Source organism: Fusarium venenatum, assembly GCF_020744135.1.
Source record: "Fusarium venenatum strain MPI-CAGE-CH-0201 chromosome Unknown EDB82scaffold_1, whole genome shotgun sequence".
NCBI lineage: Eukaryota > Fungi > Ascomycota > Sordariomycetes > Hypocreales > Nectriaceae > Fusarium > Fusarium venenatum.
Window position 1 is genome coordinate 7,220,090 of NW_027072129.1, and position 13,846 is coordinate 7,233,935.

At 47.9% G+C, this 13,846-nt stretch overlaps 5 protein-coding genes across 5 annotated transcripts; 2 read left to right on the plus strand and 3 right to left on the minus strand.

Annotated features, from left to right (window-relative positions):
* Positions 1-66: 66 nt before the first annotated feature.
* Positions 67-2,114, minus strand: EDB82DRAFT_489129 (UAA transporter family-domain-containing protein). Its single transcript, XM_025729686.2, has 5 exons — positions 1,690-2,114; positions 1,595-1,620; positions 1,502-1,518; positions 1,081-1,421; positions 67-999 (listed from the first exon to the last, which is right to left on the minus strand). Exons 1-5 carry the CDS (start codon positions 1,924-1,926, stop codon positions 430-432), a joined length of 1,191 nt encoding a protein of 396 aa, XP_025588887.1. The 5' UTR covers positions 1,927-2,114; the 3' UTR covers positions 67-429.
* A 956-nt stretch (positions 2,115-3,070) lies between these two features.
* On the minus strand, positions 3,071-4,875 carry EDB82DRAFT_521155 (WD40-repeat-containing domain protein; the record flags this gene model as incomplete). The annotated part of the gene is made up of 5 exons (XM_025729685.1): positions 3,071-3,094; positions 3,154-3,734; positions 3,799-4,450; positions 4,539-4,755; positions 4,832-4,875. 5 exons carry the CDS (start codon positions 4,873-4,875, stop codon positions 3,071-3,073), a joined length of 1,518 nt encoding a protein of 505 aa, XP_025588886.1.
* A 2,213-nt stretch (positions 4,876-7,088) lies between these two features.
* On the plus strand, positions 7,089-8,048 carry EDB82DRAFT_471894 (uncharacterized protein; the record flags this gene model as incomplete). Its single annotated transcript, XM_025729684.1, has 1 exon — positions 7,089-8,048. One exon carries the CDS (start codon positions 7,089-7,091, stop codon positions 8,046-8,048), a length of 960 nt encoding a protein of 319 aa, XP_025588885.1.
* Positions 8,049-8,231: 183 nt separating this feature from the next.
* Positions 8,232-9,580, plus strand: EDB82DRAFT_71492 (uncharacterized protein). The gene is made up of 3 exons (XM_025729683.2): positions 8,232-8,411; positions 8,491-8,950; positions 9,033-9,580. The coding sequence occupies exons 2-3, from the start codon at positions 8,670-8,672 to the stop codon at positions 9,463-9,465; spliced, it is 714 nt and encodes a 237-aa protein (XP_025588884.1). The 5' UTR covers positions 8,232-8,411; positions 8,491-8,669; the 3' UTR covers positions 9,466-9,580.
* Positions 9,581-10,145: 565 nt separating this feature from the next.
* On the minus strand, positions 10,146-13,821 carry EDB82DRAFT_572072 (muts domain V-domain-containing protein; the record flags this gene model as incomplete). Its single annotated transcript, XM_025729682.2, has 6 exons — positions 10,146-11,607; positions 11,655-12,084; positions 12,139-12,744; positions 12,791-12,994; positions 13,136-13,572; positions 13,737-13,821. The coding sequence occupies 6 exons, from the start codon at positions 13,819-13,821 to the stop codon at positions 10,520-10,522; spliced, it is 2,850 nt and encodes a 949-aa protein (XP_025588883.2). The 3' UTR covers positions 10,146-10,519.
* Between the last annotated feature and the right edge of the window lie 25 nt (positions 13,822-13,846).

Below are 13,846 nucleotides of genomic sequence, written 5' to 3' on the forward strand. Positions count from 1 at the left end.
CCTGAGGAACCTGCCTAGGCTTAGTACTGCCGTGGTCTATTCGTCTTTCGTTCTGTTGTCATTCGAATACACCTGGTGTCTCTAGAAGTCATTCTTGCTTTATTGAAAGTTCTATCGGCTTTGTTTATAACATTGGCAACGCCGGCCAATGGTCTCTATAGAGCAGTGTCTAGCATCTCAAAGGTTGCCGAAAGGAATTCTCTTAACGCCCTGTCTGCACAAGCCTGCAAGCCTGCAAGCTTCTCGTTACTTGCTGCTATTCGTCAGGAGTTGTTGCTCCAGCATGTTGAACCGAGCCAAAAGTCTACCAACTAATTGAGTACCATCTCTCTTTTTCTTATGAACCTTTTTGAACCAGATACGCCTCCTAAGCCCCCTTATAGCCCACCCTGGCAGATTGATGCATGGAAATGATGAAATGCAAATAGCTCAACTCGCCTTATGGTCCCTAGCCAGAACGTCTTTCTCCGCTGGTGCTTTCTTCCGTGATCCGACTGTATATAATCCACCGGCACTAAATACTATGACAGCGCCGAGTAATGTGCCGGAAGCAAGCTGGTTGCCAAACAGCCAGATGCTCAGAAGTAGACTGACGAGTTTTCGGATATTGAGAACAATAGTGACGGTGAGGGCTGTTGACGCTGCGGCCAAGAGATTGACGCCGCGAATGCAAGCATACTGTGTTAAGACATTGGTAATGAGGAAGATAATCTGGCTGGGCATCGTGACTTTGGTAAATACAGAACCAAATATCCCCGGAAGTTGCATCGGAGTGCTTGTCATGAGATGAGAGAACGTTCGGGCCATTGAGGGGGCAAAAGGCAGAAATAATGGCAGAGACAAGGCATGGGAATAAAACAGATTCTCTTTCCACTGAGGTCCGTATTTGGCGTAAGTTGCCTCAGTGTAAAGTCCCATGATAGCAGAGAGGACCTGAGCCACGAAGAGGATCAAGAGTCCAGTACTAAAGGCTGGGCGTCCACTGCTTTCGCTTGTGCCCTATCGTTTGACATGCGTCAGTATCATAATGCAATTGGCATCCGAGCTATAAAAAAAAAAAAAAAAAAAAAAAAAACGTACCTTGGCTTGAGCATCAGACCATGCAGCCAGGATCACGCCGAGTGTTAAGAGAAAGACAGCAACAACCTGAGTTTGGGTATACCGCTTGCCATAGAGATAACCTGCGGCCATGGTCGTAATACTTCCACCGGATCGAAGGATGATATGAACTGGGACGGAGATATCGTAGCTGAAGGCATGGTTGTTCAAGAGGTTGATAGTGAAGAAGAGAACAATATTGAAGATCCAGCGGCTGATAGGGACCTTGTTTGGTGTAAGAAAGAACCGACTATTCGTATCAAATTGAGCGATGAATCCTGTCACGGCGACAAAAAGAAATTGCACAAATGTCAAAAGGGTTCCTACAAACAGTTAGCTGAAAGGCCACTGTATGCCGTACCGTTGTCTTGAGAACAACATGGCACTGGGTGTGGTTTCGTACCGCTAGAGGGTTCAAAACTACAATTATGTTAGCTGCATGGAACGACATGGATGAATTACAAGTAGTAAATCAATTCATAAAGGTAAAACTCACTTGACGATTGCTTCAAGAGCATACACCTAAGCCGGTCAATATTTGATTTGGTCCGTGTGAGACAACTCATTGGTTGGGGGTAAGCAATAACCTACATTGGAACAGCATCCTCCGAAGATCAAGCTCAACATCACCCCAACTGTAAGCAACGAAGGCCCAACCTCATGAGCCACTAGTTTAGCAATATGCTGAGCTATTGACGACCCCGAACCGCGTTCGAGATCTCCATTAGCCTCTCGCGAGGTGCTGTCGCGACGGACCGAGTTTTGGACGACCGTCATATCGGCAGCTGTCCTCTTGCGGAGGATATTAGAAGGTGTTTCGGTCGCCATCGCTGTGAGATGGGATGGGGGACGTGTTAATAGTAAAATCAGAAAAAGGAGTGACAAGTCGTATCCCTCGACAAGCGGCTCAGCTGACAAAAGAGGAGCGGCTGAGTCGAATGGTTACTGTACAACAAACAGGTAGACCAAACTAAGAGTTTACTTGTACCGATTGCCCTTGTGTCGTTGCTATTGTTAGGCCAGGTAATGCAGAAGAGCCAAGAACGGGCGAGACAGGCAGGGATAAGATAGATGGGTTTATTTGGTAGAGACCAGATAAGACTCTATGCCGACCCGCATCAATTAAGGGGTACCTCTGTACCTGCATGCTCACCAGATCCGGCCGAGTCGAGCTGTACTGGGTACGCCACGCTAGTTAGTGACCTTTATCAAACCTTAGCTCACTCTCACCGACTGCATAGGTTAGTACTCAGTGATGCCCAAATCAAAATACCTAGCAATGGGACTCCAAAAGGGCGCAACCGACTCAAGCTCAGTCTCGCCGTCATAATTCTGGCCATAAATTTACCTAAACATGGCCCAAGAAGTAAGGCGTCTATCTACTACTTGTGCATCAATGGCATGGTCGTGTCTTGCTTTGTACCGTCCAATCCTTTCGTACACCACTCTCCCTTTAACTCTACAGGGAAAATTATTAGCCACGCTCGGGTCGAGCAGGCAGTTTGATCACTTCTCGAATACGAGTGGCATTTCTTTGATTCTCAATGATGTCTTTGTGGTTTCTGCTACACGTGGCGACTCAACACCAACCCAGGCACTCGTCCACCTCCATCTCGTGTGGCTTCTCCTGCTCGTCCATTCGCTTGCTTCATAGATGGATAGGTAGTCGGTAGCTTCGCCCCTTGCCCTGCTACTGCTTCAGCGGCCACATCCAAGGGCATCCTCCGGCGTTATTTCTTTCCACGAAGCATTCGCTATGCACTACCGACGCTCTCTGAAGTCGCTTCAAAGTATAGTAGGCTACATTAAGTCGCATCGCTGTATCCTGCACCACTGACATGCTATGACGTGCCCGAGAAGAACTGGGCCAGTTCCTTTAATGGCGACGAGGCAACCCCTGCTCTTGCTGCTTCGACTCCTGCCACTCCCTTCCTCGCTAAAATGCCCACGAGATGAACGCCGGTATCTTGGTCTAGAGTGCTGAGAAGACAAATAGCTATCCCATAGTGTTAGTAAAGGCTGCCGAACTATCACATGTATTCTAGCTTCACTTACATTGTTTGTGGCCGCAATCGCAATACTGTCCTCGAACGGATGCCAACTCATGTGCAGAATCTTTTTGTTAAAATCGATCTGGTCCGCGTCTGTTTCCTTACGCATCCGCTGACCTTGACCACCTGGGCTACCAGCTCTAGAGCCGCCCTTCTTCCCGTTGGTTGCTGTCGGGCTCGTGGACGAATTGATCGGCGTAGGCACTCCAACCTTCTTTGCCTTGAAGGCAGACTTATCTGCCTGAAGGACTACCTCAACCTCCTTGTCAGGGTCTGAAGGGTAGATCATGAAGTTGTTGTTGTAGCTTCCTGTCATGACATTCTTTGCGTCGCCAGAGAAGACGACTTCGAATTTGTCGAATATACTATCGTTCTCGTATGTGTCGCACAACCGTGGTCGAAGATGCTCGTGGATTGGTATCGTCTTTACAGGCTGTCTCTCCATGTTGATATCCCAGATCTTGACAGTCAGGTAGTCGCGAGATAGGATATATCGGCCGTCATGTGAAAATCTCACATCTGAAATGGAGGAAATGATTTCGGAGAAGAATGACCGCGAAGAAGGGTCTTCTTCTTGTTCAAATACTATAGCAGTGAGTTAGCAAAAGTCTCCGGACGTAACAAAGTTGCCGAAGAATGGTGCACAAACGTTTGGCATGCTGGTCACACAGAGCACTCTCTCGCATGTCGGCAAGTTTGATAGTACCCTTGGAGCTTGCATACATGAACCAGTTGCAGCTCATGGGATGGAATTCGGCAGCTGTGATCACTTCAGTGAGTTCCTCCATGTTGGCGGGCTTGATATCGACAATGTTGAAGCTCTGATCCTGGATATTGAGGTTCCAAAGATTGATTCGCAAATCATCGCTGCTGATAAAGGTTTCCCCGTCACTGTTGACTGAAATGCTGTTGATGTGGTAGGCGTGCGCGTTGGCGTATGTTCGGCGTGGCACAGCGGCAACGACCGTGTCGTGGTGTGTGAGTCGAGGTAGCTTCAGGTCGGCAGCGTTCTTGAACTGATGAGCAGGCAGAGGCTTGGGAGCACCCCCGCCGCCAGCAATACTCCCAGGTGTTACGTCGTGAGAGAGGTTGTTCTCCGCTACGACCTTGAGCGACTTCTCAAAGACTTTCCATAACTTGATCGTCTTGTCATTGGTAGACAGAAGATAGTGCGAGGCGTTCTGTCGTCTGCACCACTTTATCTTGTTGATCTTTTCCTCGATCTCGAGTGACTTTAGATAGTCGAATTCGGGCTCGTGAGATTGGAACTCGGTGTGGAACTTGTACTCGCAGGTTTTTTTCTGCGCAGATGATTATCAGAGAAGATGCTACGGAATCGCCAAGCCGATCGTGGCCGGTACATGAGGATGTTGCCGGATGGTGACGTACCGTTTCGTTTCGTTCAAAGAGCACCACCCGACCGCCCTTGTCGCCAGTAGCGAGGTAGTTTCCGGTATGGTCGAACTCAACTGTCGAAATAATATCGGCTGTACCAGAGCAAGCATAGCGGTTAGAATACGATGTTGATGAACTGGCTTTGGAAGATGCAAGCGGTGATGACATACCCTCAGTGATATCCTCAACATCGCCCTTGTCGCCAAAACACCTATGAAACAAAGCTCAGCAATCGATCCTTCAAATGGGAGTAAAGGCCCGGAAGCCATATGAAATAGCCAACATACTGTGTGAACTTCCACGTGGGCGAGTTCGCTTCGCTATCGACCATCTTGGTGAGCAGTGAGGGCGGGGATTAGGAGGGGTTGTGGTTGGAGTTCGAGGGAGGCAAAGGTCAGAGTCGATAGCTGTGGGAATGGCGGGGCCAAGGCGGAGGGAGGGAGGGAGGGTTTGATCGGAGTTGAGAGTCTGGAAGCAATAAAAGCTCTTGATTTGAGCGAGACGAGACAAGACGACGCGAAGAGATATTGAGCAACGGCACACGACTAGTCTTGCGGTGGACGGATAGCGTCAGGCAAGGCAAGGCAAGGCAATGCAAGGTGGTGAGTGAGTGGGTGGAGGACGGTGGTGGTGTCGTTTTGGATATCGTCTTTTTGTCGGCGCCGCAGTGGGGTCTAGCAAGATATTGTCCGCTGTGATCTATAAAATGAACGGTCGTCCAAAAATATTCCTCGTTGAGTTGAGTAGAGTTGACCTAGCAGGAAAGAATTTGAAGAGAAGGCCCAGAGAAGGACAGCGATAGATGGACGGATGGATGTATGATGTTGAAGGGTCGGCAGGAGTCCAAGGCTGAAGAGAATAGAATACCTAGCGGTAATGACGGGATGGAGATGTGGATGTGGGCGACCGACAGAAGGAGCAGAGGGGCGGATGGGCCAAAGAGATGAGAGTGGAGGGAATGGCCCAGCGCTATATTAGAGGTACTTGGAGTGTGCTGTGCTGTGCGAGCTGTTTAGGTACCAGGCTACTAGGGACCTATGCGCAGAGCTGCCCGAGCTGACCTAGCTGAGCTGGGTATCTATGCAATGCTGTGCTGAGCTGGCGACATAGAACCCAGGCACGAAGATACTTGATGAGCTAGTTGTGACTTTTTCTCCTTCTGAAGGACTGTTGAGGCGGAGTCTGAATAACAATGTACTTTGTCAACGCACACCTACTGCCAATTGGCCCAGGCGTTTATCCTCCTACTAATCTCTATAAATCTACTATACGAACTGAGCTTAGTAGTAGAAATTAAAATATATTATAGACTTTGGTATTGTATCTGAAATCGACTGAGTTCCGCCTGTGAAACCTGGCTGCTACGGACCTTTGTGTATGAATCGAGATTATGCTTTATACTACTAATCAAGGCAGGTAGGCAGGGATTACAACAGCTGCCAACTTTACCATTGCCTAAATACTTCTTTAATAATTAACAACGATGAAATAGGAAGAAAGTGACGCAGTAGAATGTCTACAACTTAACTCCCTAGGTAGTAGTCTAGACGTAGACAGTCAAGCTTTAATTCTTGATTCGATTCGATTTTGGCTTGGCCTAGCTTGGTCTGGCCTTGAATCTGAACTTGGCTGCCACCAGATGATGATTGATCAATGAATGCATGGATGCGGGGATATGTGGACTCTAAACACACGTAAAGCAAACTGTTGTCGTCTTGGGCTTTATCTAGTTCATTCCAGTGTGTGGTTTTATTTTAGGCCCAAGATGATCTGATGAGAGCGAAAGAAAGATGAAGCAACAACGCCATTCAACAGGCTCTAGATAGTAGGCACTTTACAATAGAAGGTAGTTTCAATTTGCTCAGCTCGGAGGCTTAACGCCACTAGCATACTAGAATCGATGACTTAATATTTTCATGCTTATAGCAGCATGTCGGAGAGGGGCAACGATCCCAACAGTTCAGCCTACCTATCTGCTCTTACAACTGTCTTTGGAAGTGTAAGCTCAAATTGATTCCGCATTGGTACATCTGTCTATCCTGAATCTCGACCCATCAAATACTAGCTGCTGCAGGCACTCTACAATGCCTAATCTATCCATTTAAATACATTCAATGCTTTCGGTCACTTCACCTACCAGGCTAGGCTAACAAAAGGTGGGCAGTAGGGAGGTAAATACCCAACTTTCTAGGTATCACTGCATTACATGAATTTCTTAATCTTCTCCTGATGCAATCGCCAAATAAAACATCCATTGCCTTCTTTAAGTATGTCTAGGAGGGGCTCAACCTAGGTATCTCGGGCATCCGATCCAATCCATGGCCACCGAGCCGATCGGCACCCGCTCATCCGTCCGGGGCCGTTTTGACATGTGCTCCGGTTGAACTACAACTAACTCTCATCAACGTTGACGTACATACCTACCTATACATCAAATTTCCATTCAAAAGTCTGCAATAATTCCAAAAAAGCTTCAACGAACTCCACAAATGCCCAGGTAACTCTTTTGGGTCATAACCGTCTCGAGAGAGTTAATACACAAAAATGAGCCAGGATAATCGACAACTTCCAAAAACCCAAATAGAGGGCAACACTCCCCTGGATTTAAAAGGCAAAGGAAAACAAACCAAGAAAGAGAATACTATTCCCATCGTCGACAGACTTCAATCTTCCGGGAGACTAGTTCTCGATGCTTTTGGAAGCGGCCCAGAGCTGAGTGGCCAACAGCCAGCGAGAAAAGCTGACCCAAGTGGCAGCAACAGCAACAGCATTGACAAGATCTCGTCAAGTACGGGAGAAGCATCCTCACACAGATTACGCTCATCAATTCAGGCGGAAACCTTGCGCTCAAAAACAAATCTGGATTCTGGACCTTCCGCGCAGGCATTCAACGATTTTGTTAGTGCCGACGTCACGCTGGACGTTGACAATGACAATGACAATGCCAACCTTGATGAGGAAGCACGAAAGCAAATATACCACTCGAAATCTACACATGCATCACACGATGTTAGTGAACAAGAGAAGCTGGATGGTGCAGCCGTTGTTAGCCTGCTGGACGGTCATTCAGATGAACTCGATGCTGTTTTGGTCGGATCTCATGATCCGATAGCCGAGGCCGATGACGATCCCCTTACACCAGAAGCGGCAGCCAAACTTCGAGAAGCTCTCTTTTCTAATAACTCAGTGTCCTCTGGTCCCAGCCTAAGTGATCTACTAAACTTCAACCCTGGGTTCCTAGATCAACCAGGACCTGAAGCGGAGTTTGAACGACAGCTCTACCTGGGCACAAGAGATACCGACCAAGCGAGGAGCAGTTGGCTGCAGCAGTGGGGCGACGTCCTTGCTGGATATACTGACCACGTCTGGGGTGACCTGGAACCGTTGATAACTGAGGCTCGGAGGGAAGTTGAAGAGTCCAAAGCTCAAGGCCCTGGAGCAGTTTCCGAGACAAAGGCGTTGGATCGATTGCGGCAGGTCCTTGCACATATTCGCTGGGTTTGAAGAAATTGTGTTGAAGTAGATAGTCTGTGAAATAACTAATAGTCATCCTGAGATTGGTATGTATATAATCCCACCGAATTGTTAATTCACTGGTCAGAATACAACTATATCGCACTCATGTTAGTACGGAGATAAATGGGTGAAACGAGTTGCTCAGCCAACTAAACTACCTGAATTGACCAATGACATCATCCCAATGCTGAACTAGACTCCCCCGTCAGCTCAATGCTTGCTCCTATGTGCGCCTACGCCGTGTTGCCCAAGCAGCCAAGGACATAAATAACCTTGCAAGGTGATCGATCAGGCTTGTCTGGTCCGTCGCTGCACAACCTTGTACTTTTCACGTTATGGGTCAAGTCTTTGGTGAGAACCCCACTGAATAGCATCCTAGACCCCTTGCTAGAAGCCTGGAAGCTTACAAGGAAGCATTACAAGAGGAAAGGTAAACTAAAAAGGTGAGAGCACGAGGATTTTATTGGGGCTTCCTTTCTACAAATTCACATTCCGACTTTCGACACGACCTGTGACATAAAGCTCTGATTTTGCGACCCTGCGTGCTTTTCCATTACCTGCTTAGTACTCACGCATTTCGAGCCAGTGTTGGCAAGCCCCGTCTCAACCATGCTTTGTAATAGTTGCTTCTTGCTTGCTTTTGTCGCAGCCTCAACATCGGCACAGAATATCTCAGAGATGCCAGCAATAGCGACTGCAACCGCGACTGCGACATACTATCCGGCCTACATTCCACCTGCATCAGTTATCTTCAAGCGAGACGATTCATGCCCCGCCAACACATTTCGGTGCTCTGAGGAGCTTGGCGAGAGATTCCGCGACATTTGCTGTCAAAACGGCCAAACATGCGCTGTGGACGCCGATGACGAACCGGCCTGTTGCCCTTCTGGGTGAGTATCATCTTGTCCTCCATGTTCTCGGCATACTTCCTACGTATGCACCTTGCTAAATAGCTTAACTAACGATTCGCAGAGCTATATGTACAGGAACAGCTCCAGCTTCGGCCACCGGCACAGCAACCGCTTCACCATCCTACGTTCCGAACTCATATTTCGCCTTTCCCTACGCGGCAGCGACCTTCGAGAACGAGGCTGCATGCACCTCGGCAGTTGATGCTTGCGAGGAGAACTATGATCAATGTGTCAACTTCCTTGGTGATGGAGGTCAATATGGTGTCACCATCGTTGTGCCCGGCGGCGGAGGCACCACCGTCGAGGGTGGTGGACAGGCTTTGGGCTCTTCCTCTGCGACTGCTGTCTGTTCAAGTTTGAGTTCACGTGCTTGTGGAAATGTTTCCAGCGATGACTGCTCGGACTATGGAAACCATGCTTCGTCCTCTAACAACCATGGCTTGTGGGCTGCCAGTCTCAGTGCAGGTATCGCACTCCTCAGTTTCCTATTCTAAATCCAGGAACACGCAGGTTTACCATCGCGGACGGCCATTGCTTGTAGACTATGAACTGCAGGCTCGGTTGTATCCCTGACTTTGCAGGCTCACGCTTCCAGGAACAACGCAAGCTTGAAGAAACACTCCAAGAAGGGGCACTGACGTGACGGTAACAGTGATTGACGGCCAATTTATGAACTATATAATGAGCGCCCCAGGCTAAAGTAACTGCGGGCTATGAAGCGTGTTTATGTTGTATATAGGATTGCAATTTGGCTTACACTAAACGTTTGACACTTGATATATATATTTGAACATTGTTTTTCTTCCGGCCTATTATATGACTCTCATGGATTGAGCTCGCATGCCTTATGTCGACCATAACACTCACCAGGTTGACCTTAGTACATTGGTTTATCACACAAGCTGGAACGTCCTCCATCCGCTGACCTCTCAACACGTCTACGACGGAATGGACTATAGAACGTTGAGGCGAGCAGAGCCTACAAAGTGGGAATGCAATTCTCAGGCTCGTCAAGCTTCAATGTTACACGACGTAGTCTGTATAAGTCGGTGATCAACGCTTTGCCTAGGCCAACACAATCCTGCGTCGATCAAAAATAAATGCTGTCCTAGACCACTCAACCACACTTCTGAGCCCGACCTTGCTGTCCAGAGTGAATACAGCGAATTCGTACCAGCCGACGAACAATGGAACATAACTATATAAGAGAAGGGTCTAGCCGGCGAAAGCATATAAAATTCAGTTATCAAAAGGTCCATACCAGGGTACTTTTGGTTTCTGGCGGACATCTGTCTGCCTATCTACATCCCTGCCTTTGGAATTTTACTCTAATCCAAGTACATTTACTTCTTCAGGTCCCAAGCATTATGGCTATCGCTTCCACAGTAACTGCATCAACATCAAATGATATATAGCCATTGACTGACACCAGGCACTGAATTGCAGTGACATCGAGAAGACCACAGACCAATCACTGGTCCTAATTCCTTTCACACTAGCAACGACTCTCTTTGTATTCAATGCGAGATTATCTCTGGTGGTACCTGCTCAAATGTTTGGTGAAAGCATAGCTTCCAGTATATCCCTGGCAGAACCTCTAGTGTTTTCTCCAGTCTCGCCCGATTCAACTTCACTCTCACGTTTGAATGATTGCCCTAGAAAAATCCGCGCCGTCAACTCTGCTTTCTCTAGGATATCCTCATCTGTTGGAGATAGACGAGCACAAACCGCACCCAAGTCTTCGTTATGGGCAAGCAGCTGGGAAACGTTCTCAGCACGGTCGACAACTGGACCTGGCACGCCATTCAGAGCTGCACACCTACCTCCATAGCTGGAAGCATTGTGGCCATACTCGAGGTTGAACAGGTAAGTGACTTGGTCATCCACAAATGATGCCTCCCGTTCCAGTCTGACATTCATATGCGCAATTCTGAAGCTGCTATGGTGCTCAAGATAGTTGTTCTCGAATACTTCGTGGAAGTGTGTGGCAGCCAGAAGACGAGGGCAGTTGGGCCCGAGTGATAGGTAATGGTCCAGCAGTGCAGCCAGTAATGCAGCACCGTCGTCCCCGTTCGTTCCTTTCCCGAATTCATCTACGAGGACGAGACTTCTTGGTGAAGAAGTCTTCATCGACAAAGCGGCTTGTTTCATGTCCCTGGCAAACGCACTTTCGCCCCCAGACATACTTTCTCGAGGTGAAATGCAGGTAAGGATACTCTCGGTAAGCCCAATAATGGCCTGAGTGGCCGGTACAAAACTGCCGATGTGGGCAAGGTAAACGATAATAGCCGTTTGTTTCAAATACACGCTCTTTCCCGAGTGGTTTGGGCCTGTGAGAACTACAGCCTGGGGCGAGTCACCTTGCACTTCTGATGCGCTTTGCGACCCTGCAACGAGGTGGCAGGAGTTTGGGACGAAAGCCGGCACAACAAGCTCCTGCAAAGGGTGACGACCTTCTTCGATGTGAATTATACTTTCTTCCACAATCTGCGGTCCCCGAAAATTGTACTTTTCAGCACCAAGAGCAAGCGCAAGTATTGCATCGAACTCGCCGCACATGTCTGATGCTGAAAGCAAAAGCTCTTCATACTTCAACACTTTGCTGACGAGTCCATGGATGATTTCCACTTCTCGATCTATGGATGATTAGCCTCTGATACTCAAGTGAGAACGGCTCTGTTACCTCCGATTTGACAGTACATGTCTCCATATTCTTCATCCAGCTCTCGCATGTAGCTGTTCTTGTAGCATACTGCACTGTCTGTATTAAACAGTTTCTCCCATGCTTCAAGAGTAGTACCTTCTCCCTCATAACGCCCATTCCCCGTGGCAGGGTTTGATTCCACTACTGTGAGGAAACCGATTTGAGGTAAGAAAATGCATGATTGTACATACTTGCGCGCCCAGTCCGGTAGTTCGCGGTGCACGTGGTTGATAACTTCTGTCAAGAAACTGTCCATGCCGTCGTATTGTCTTTTAAGTTCGTCTAGTTTGTGGTCGATCCCAACCTTTACTGAGGATCGATGACGTGCCTTGGATTGTTCAAAGTCGATTGTTTTATCGATCATTTCTTTAACAGCCACCAGGCTAGGCAGATGGATATCCTCAATTACCTAGGGGCAACTTCAGCTAAAGTTTTGAGGATTCTCGTGATATAAGCAACTTACTTGTTTGAACAGAACTACATCAGAACCACCGTTGAGTAATGCTATTAGTTCTCGGAGTGTCAGGGCGTGAGTAGTAAATTTGTGAATAGTTCCCCATACTCCCTTATCGAAAGACTGCCTAGCAAAAGGGAACTCGATACCTTTGCGGAGCTGCGCGAATGTAGCGTGTAAGTTCCGGATCTTGCGGAGAGTCAAGGCTAGCTGTGGCAGTTTATCAGCATTTTCAGGTTGCAGTAATGCTGCAATGGACCTTTGCCTCTCTGAAATGACATTGATGTTTAACAGGGGTCGGAGAAATATTCGACGCAATTGTGTACGGCCCTGTGGTGTAGAAGCCAGATTTTGAAAGAGGCCATAGACCGAAAGACTCTCTTTTGAATTGCTTTGATTTGTATTTGATCCTAATGCTTGACTGTTGGGGTGCATTTCAGTTTGGAGAATTTGTAATGACAAAAGAGTATCATTGCTGATATACATATAAGACGAGAGTGAGAACATGTGGATGTCAGTAACACGGAATAGAACACCAGCTACCTGCCCGTCAGGTAGAAAGCCAGCAGGCCTTCGATGAAGAATGTCACCCAGCAAGGCGCCAGCACATCCTAACTAGGCAAGGTCAATACAGTCAAAATCTCATCAAAGCCTTACTTACCGAGACAGGACTGTTCATGTTTATACACCCTCCATATTGAAGTGATCGGAACGCACACGATTCGGGCAGCGGATGTCCCGGTATTGGTTCTTCGTCGGCATCATCTTCCATGCCAGTTGAGAATACGATTCCGGTAGTCGATAGGGCTTGAGAGTTCACACCCACAAGCCGCTCGTGGGCCGTTTCAATCGAGAATTCGGAAGACTGTAAGCCTCGGAAAATGATGCCCCTCGTATCATCTTTGGCTAATTTGTTAGTTACTTTTCCTATCATACCCGAGAAAGTCATGCCAAGTCACTTGCCTCCTGGGGTGACGAGTTTCTCAAGGTGGTCCCGAAAACTCACAGGTGCTCTTGCCGACACAAGAAGACTATTCGGCTGAGCATGGATGAGGAACTGTTCAGCAATGTCCAAGGAAGCTGCCGAAATATCTTCTGAAACTTGAAGGATTCCATCTGTAGTGGAAAAATATGCGCACCCGATCGTGAAATCGTCTTTAATGTCCATGGCCATGACAACTTCATGCTGGACAGGCTCGCTGCTACTTCGAGGATTTTGTTCTTCATGGGAAATGGGTGGTTCGGGTGTAGCTGAGTATTGACGAGCGAGATTGCAAGCATTGGGACTCGAGCGTACTGAGGAGCCAGATTGAGGAGATGAATTTCGGGTATTCCTATGTGTGAAAGCATGTCGTCCCCGAGCTGTTCGAACTCGGCCCCAACCGCGGCCTCGGCCGCTGGAGCTAGAGGCACTCGAACCTGATGTTCTGGGAATTTTCATCCCTTGAATGCGGGTATTACCAGCTCTTCACGAAAAGAAGAACTGTTTGGTGTTGATGAAAAGGAATCTGGTATGAAAAGGAAAGTGAACATCGGCCATGCGAATCACGACAGGTCAAACAGACGCAGTTGCCTTTTGACGGGTTACAGTTGGCACTTTCCCTGACGCTTTTTAGATTTTCCATAATATGGGCCTCCCTGTTTCCTATAGGAGGCAGGAAGACCTGCGATTTTGGTAATGAGGAAGGACATGATGATGGCAAGAGCTCGACTATTT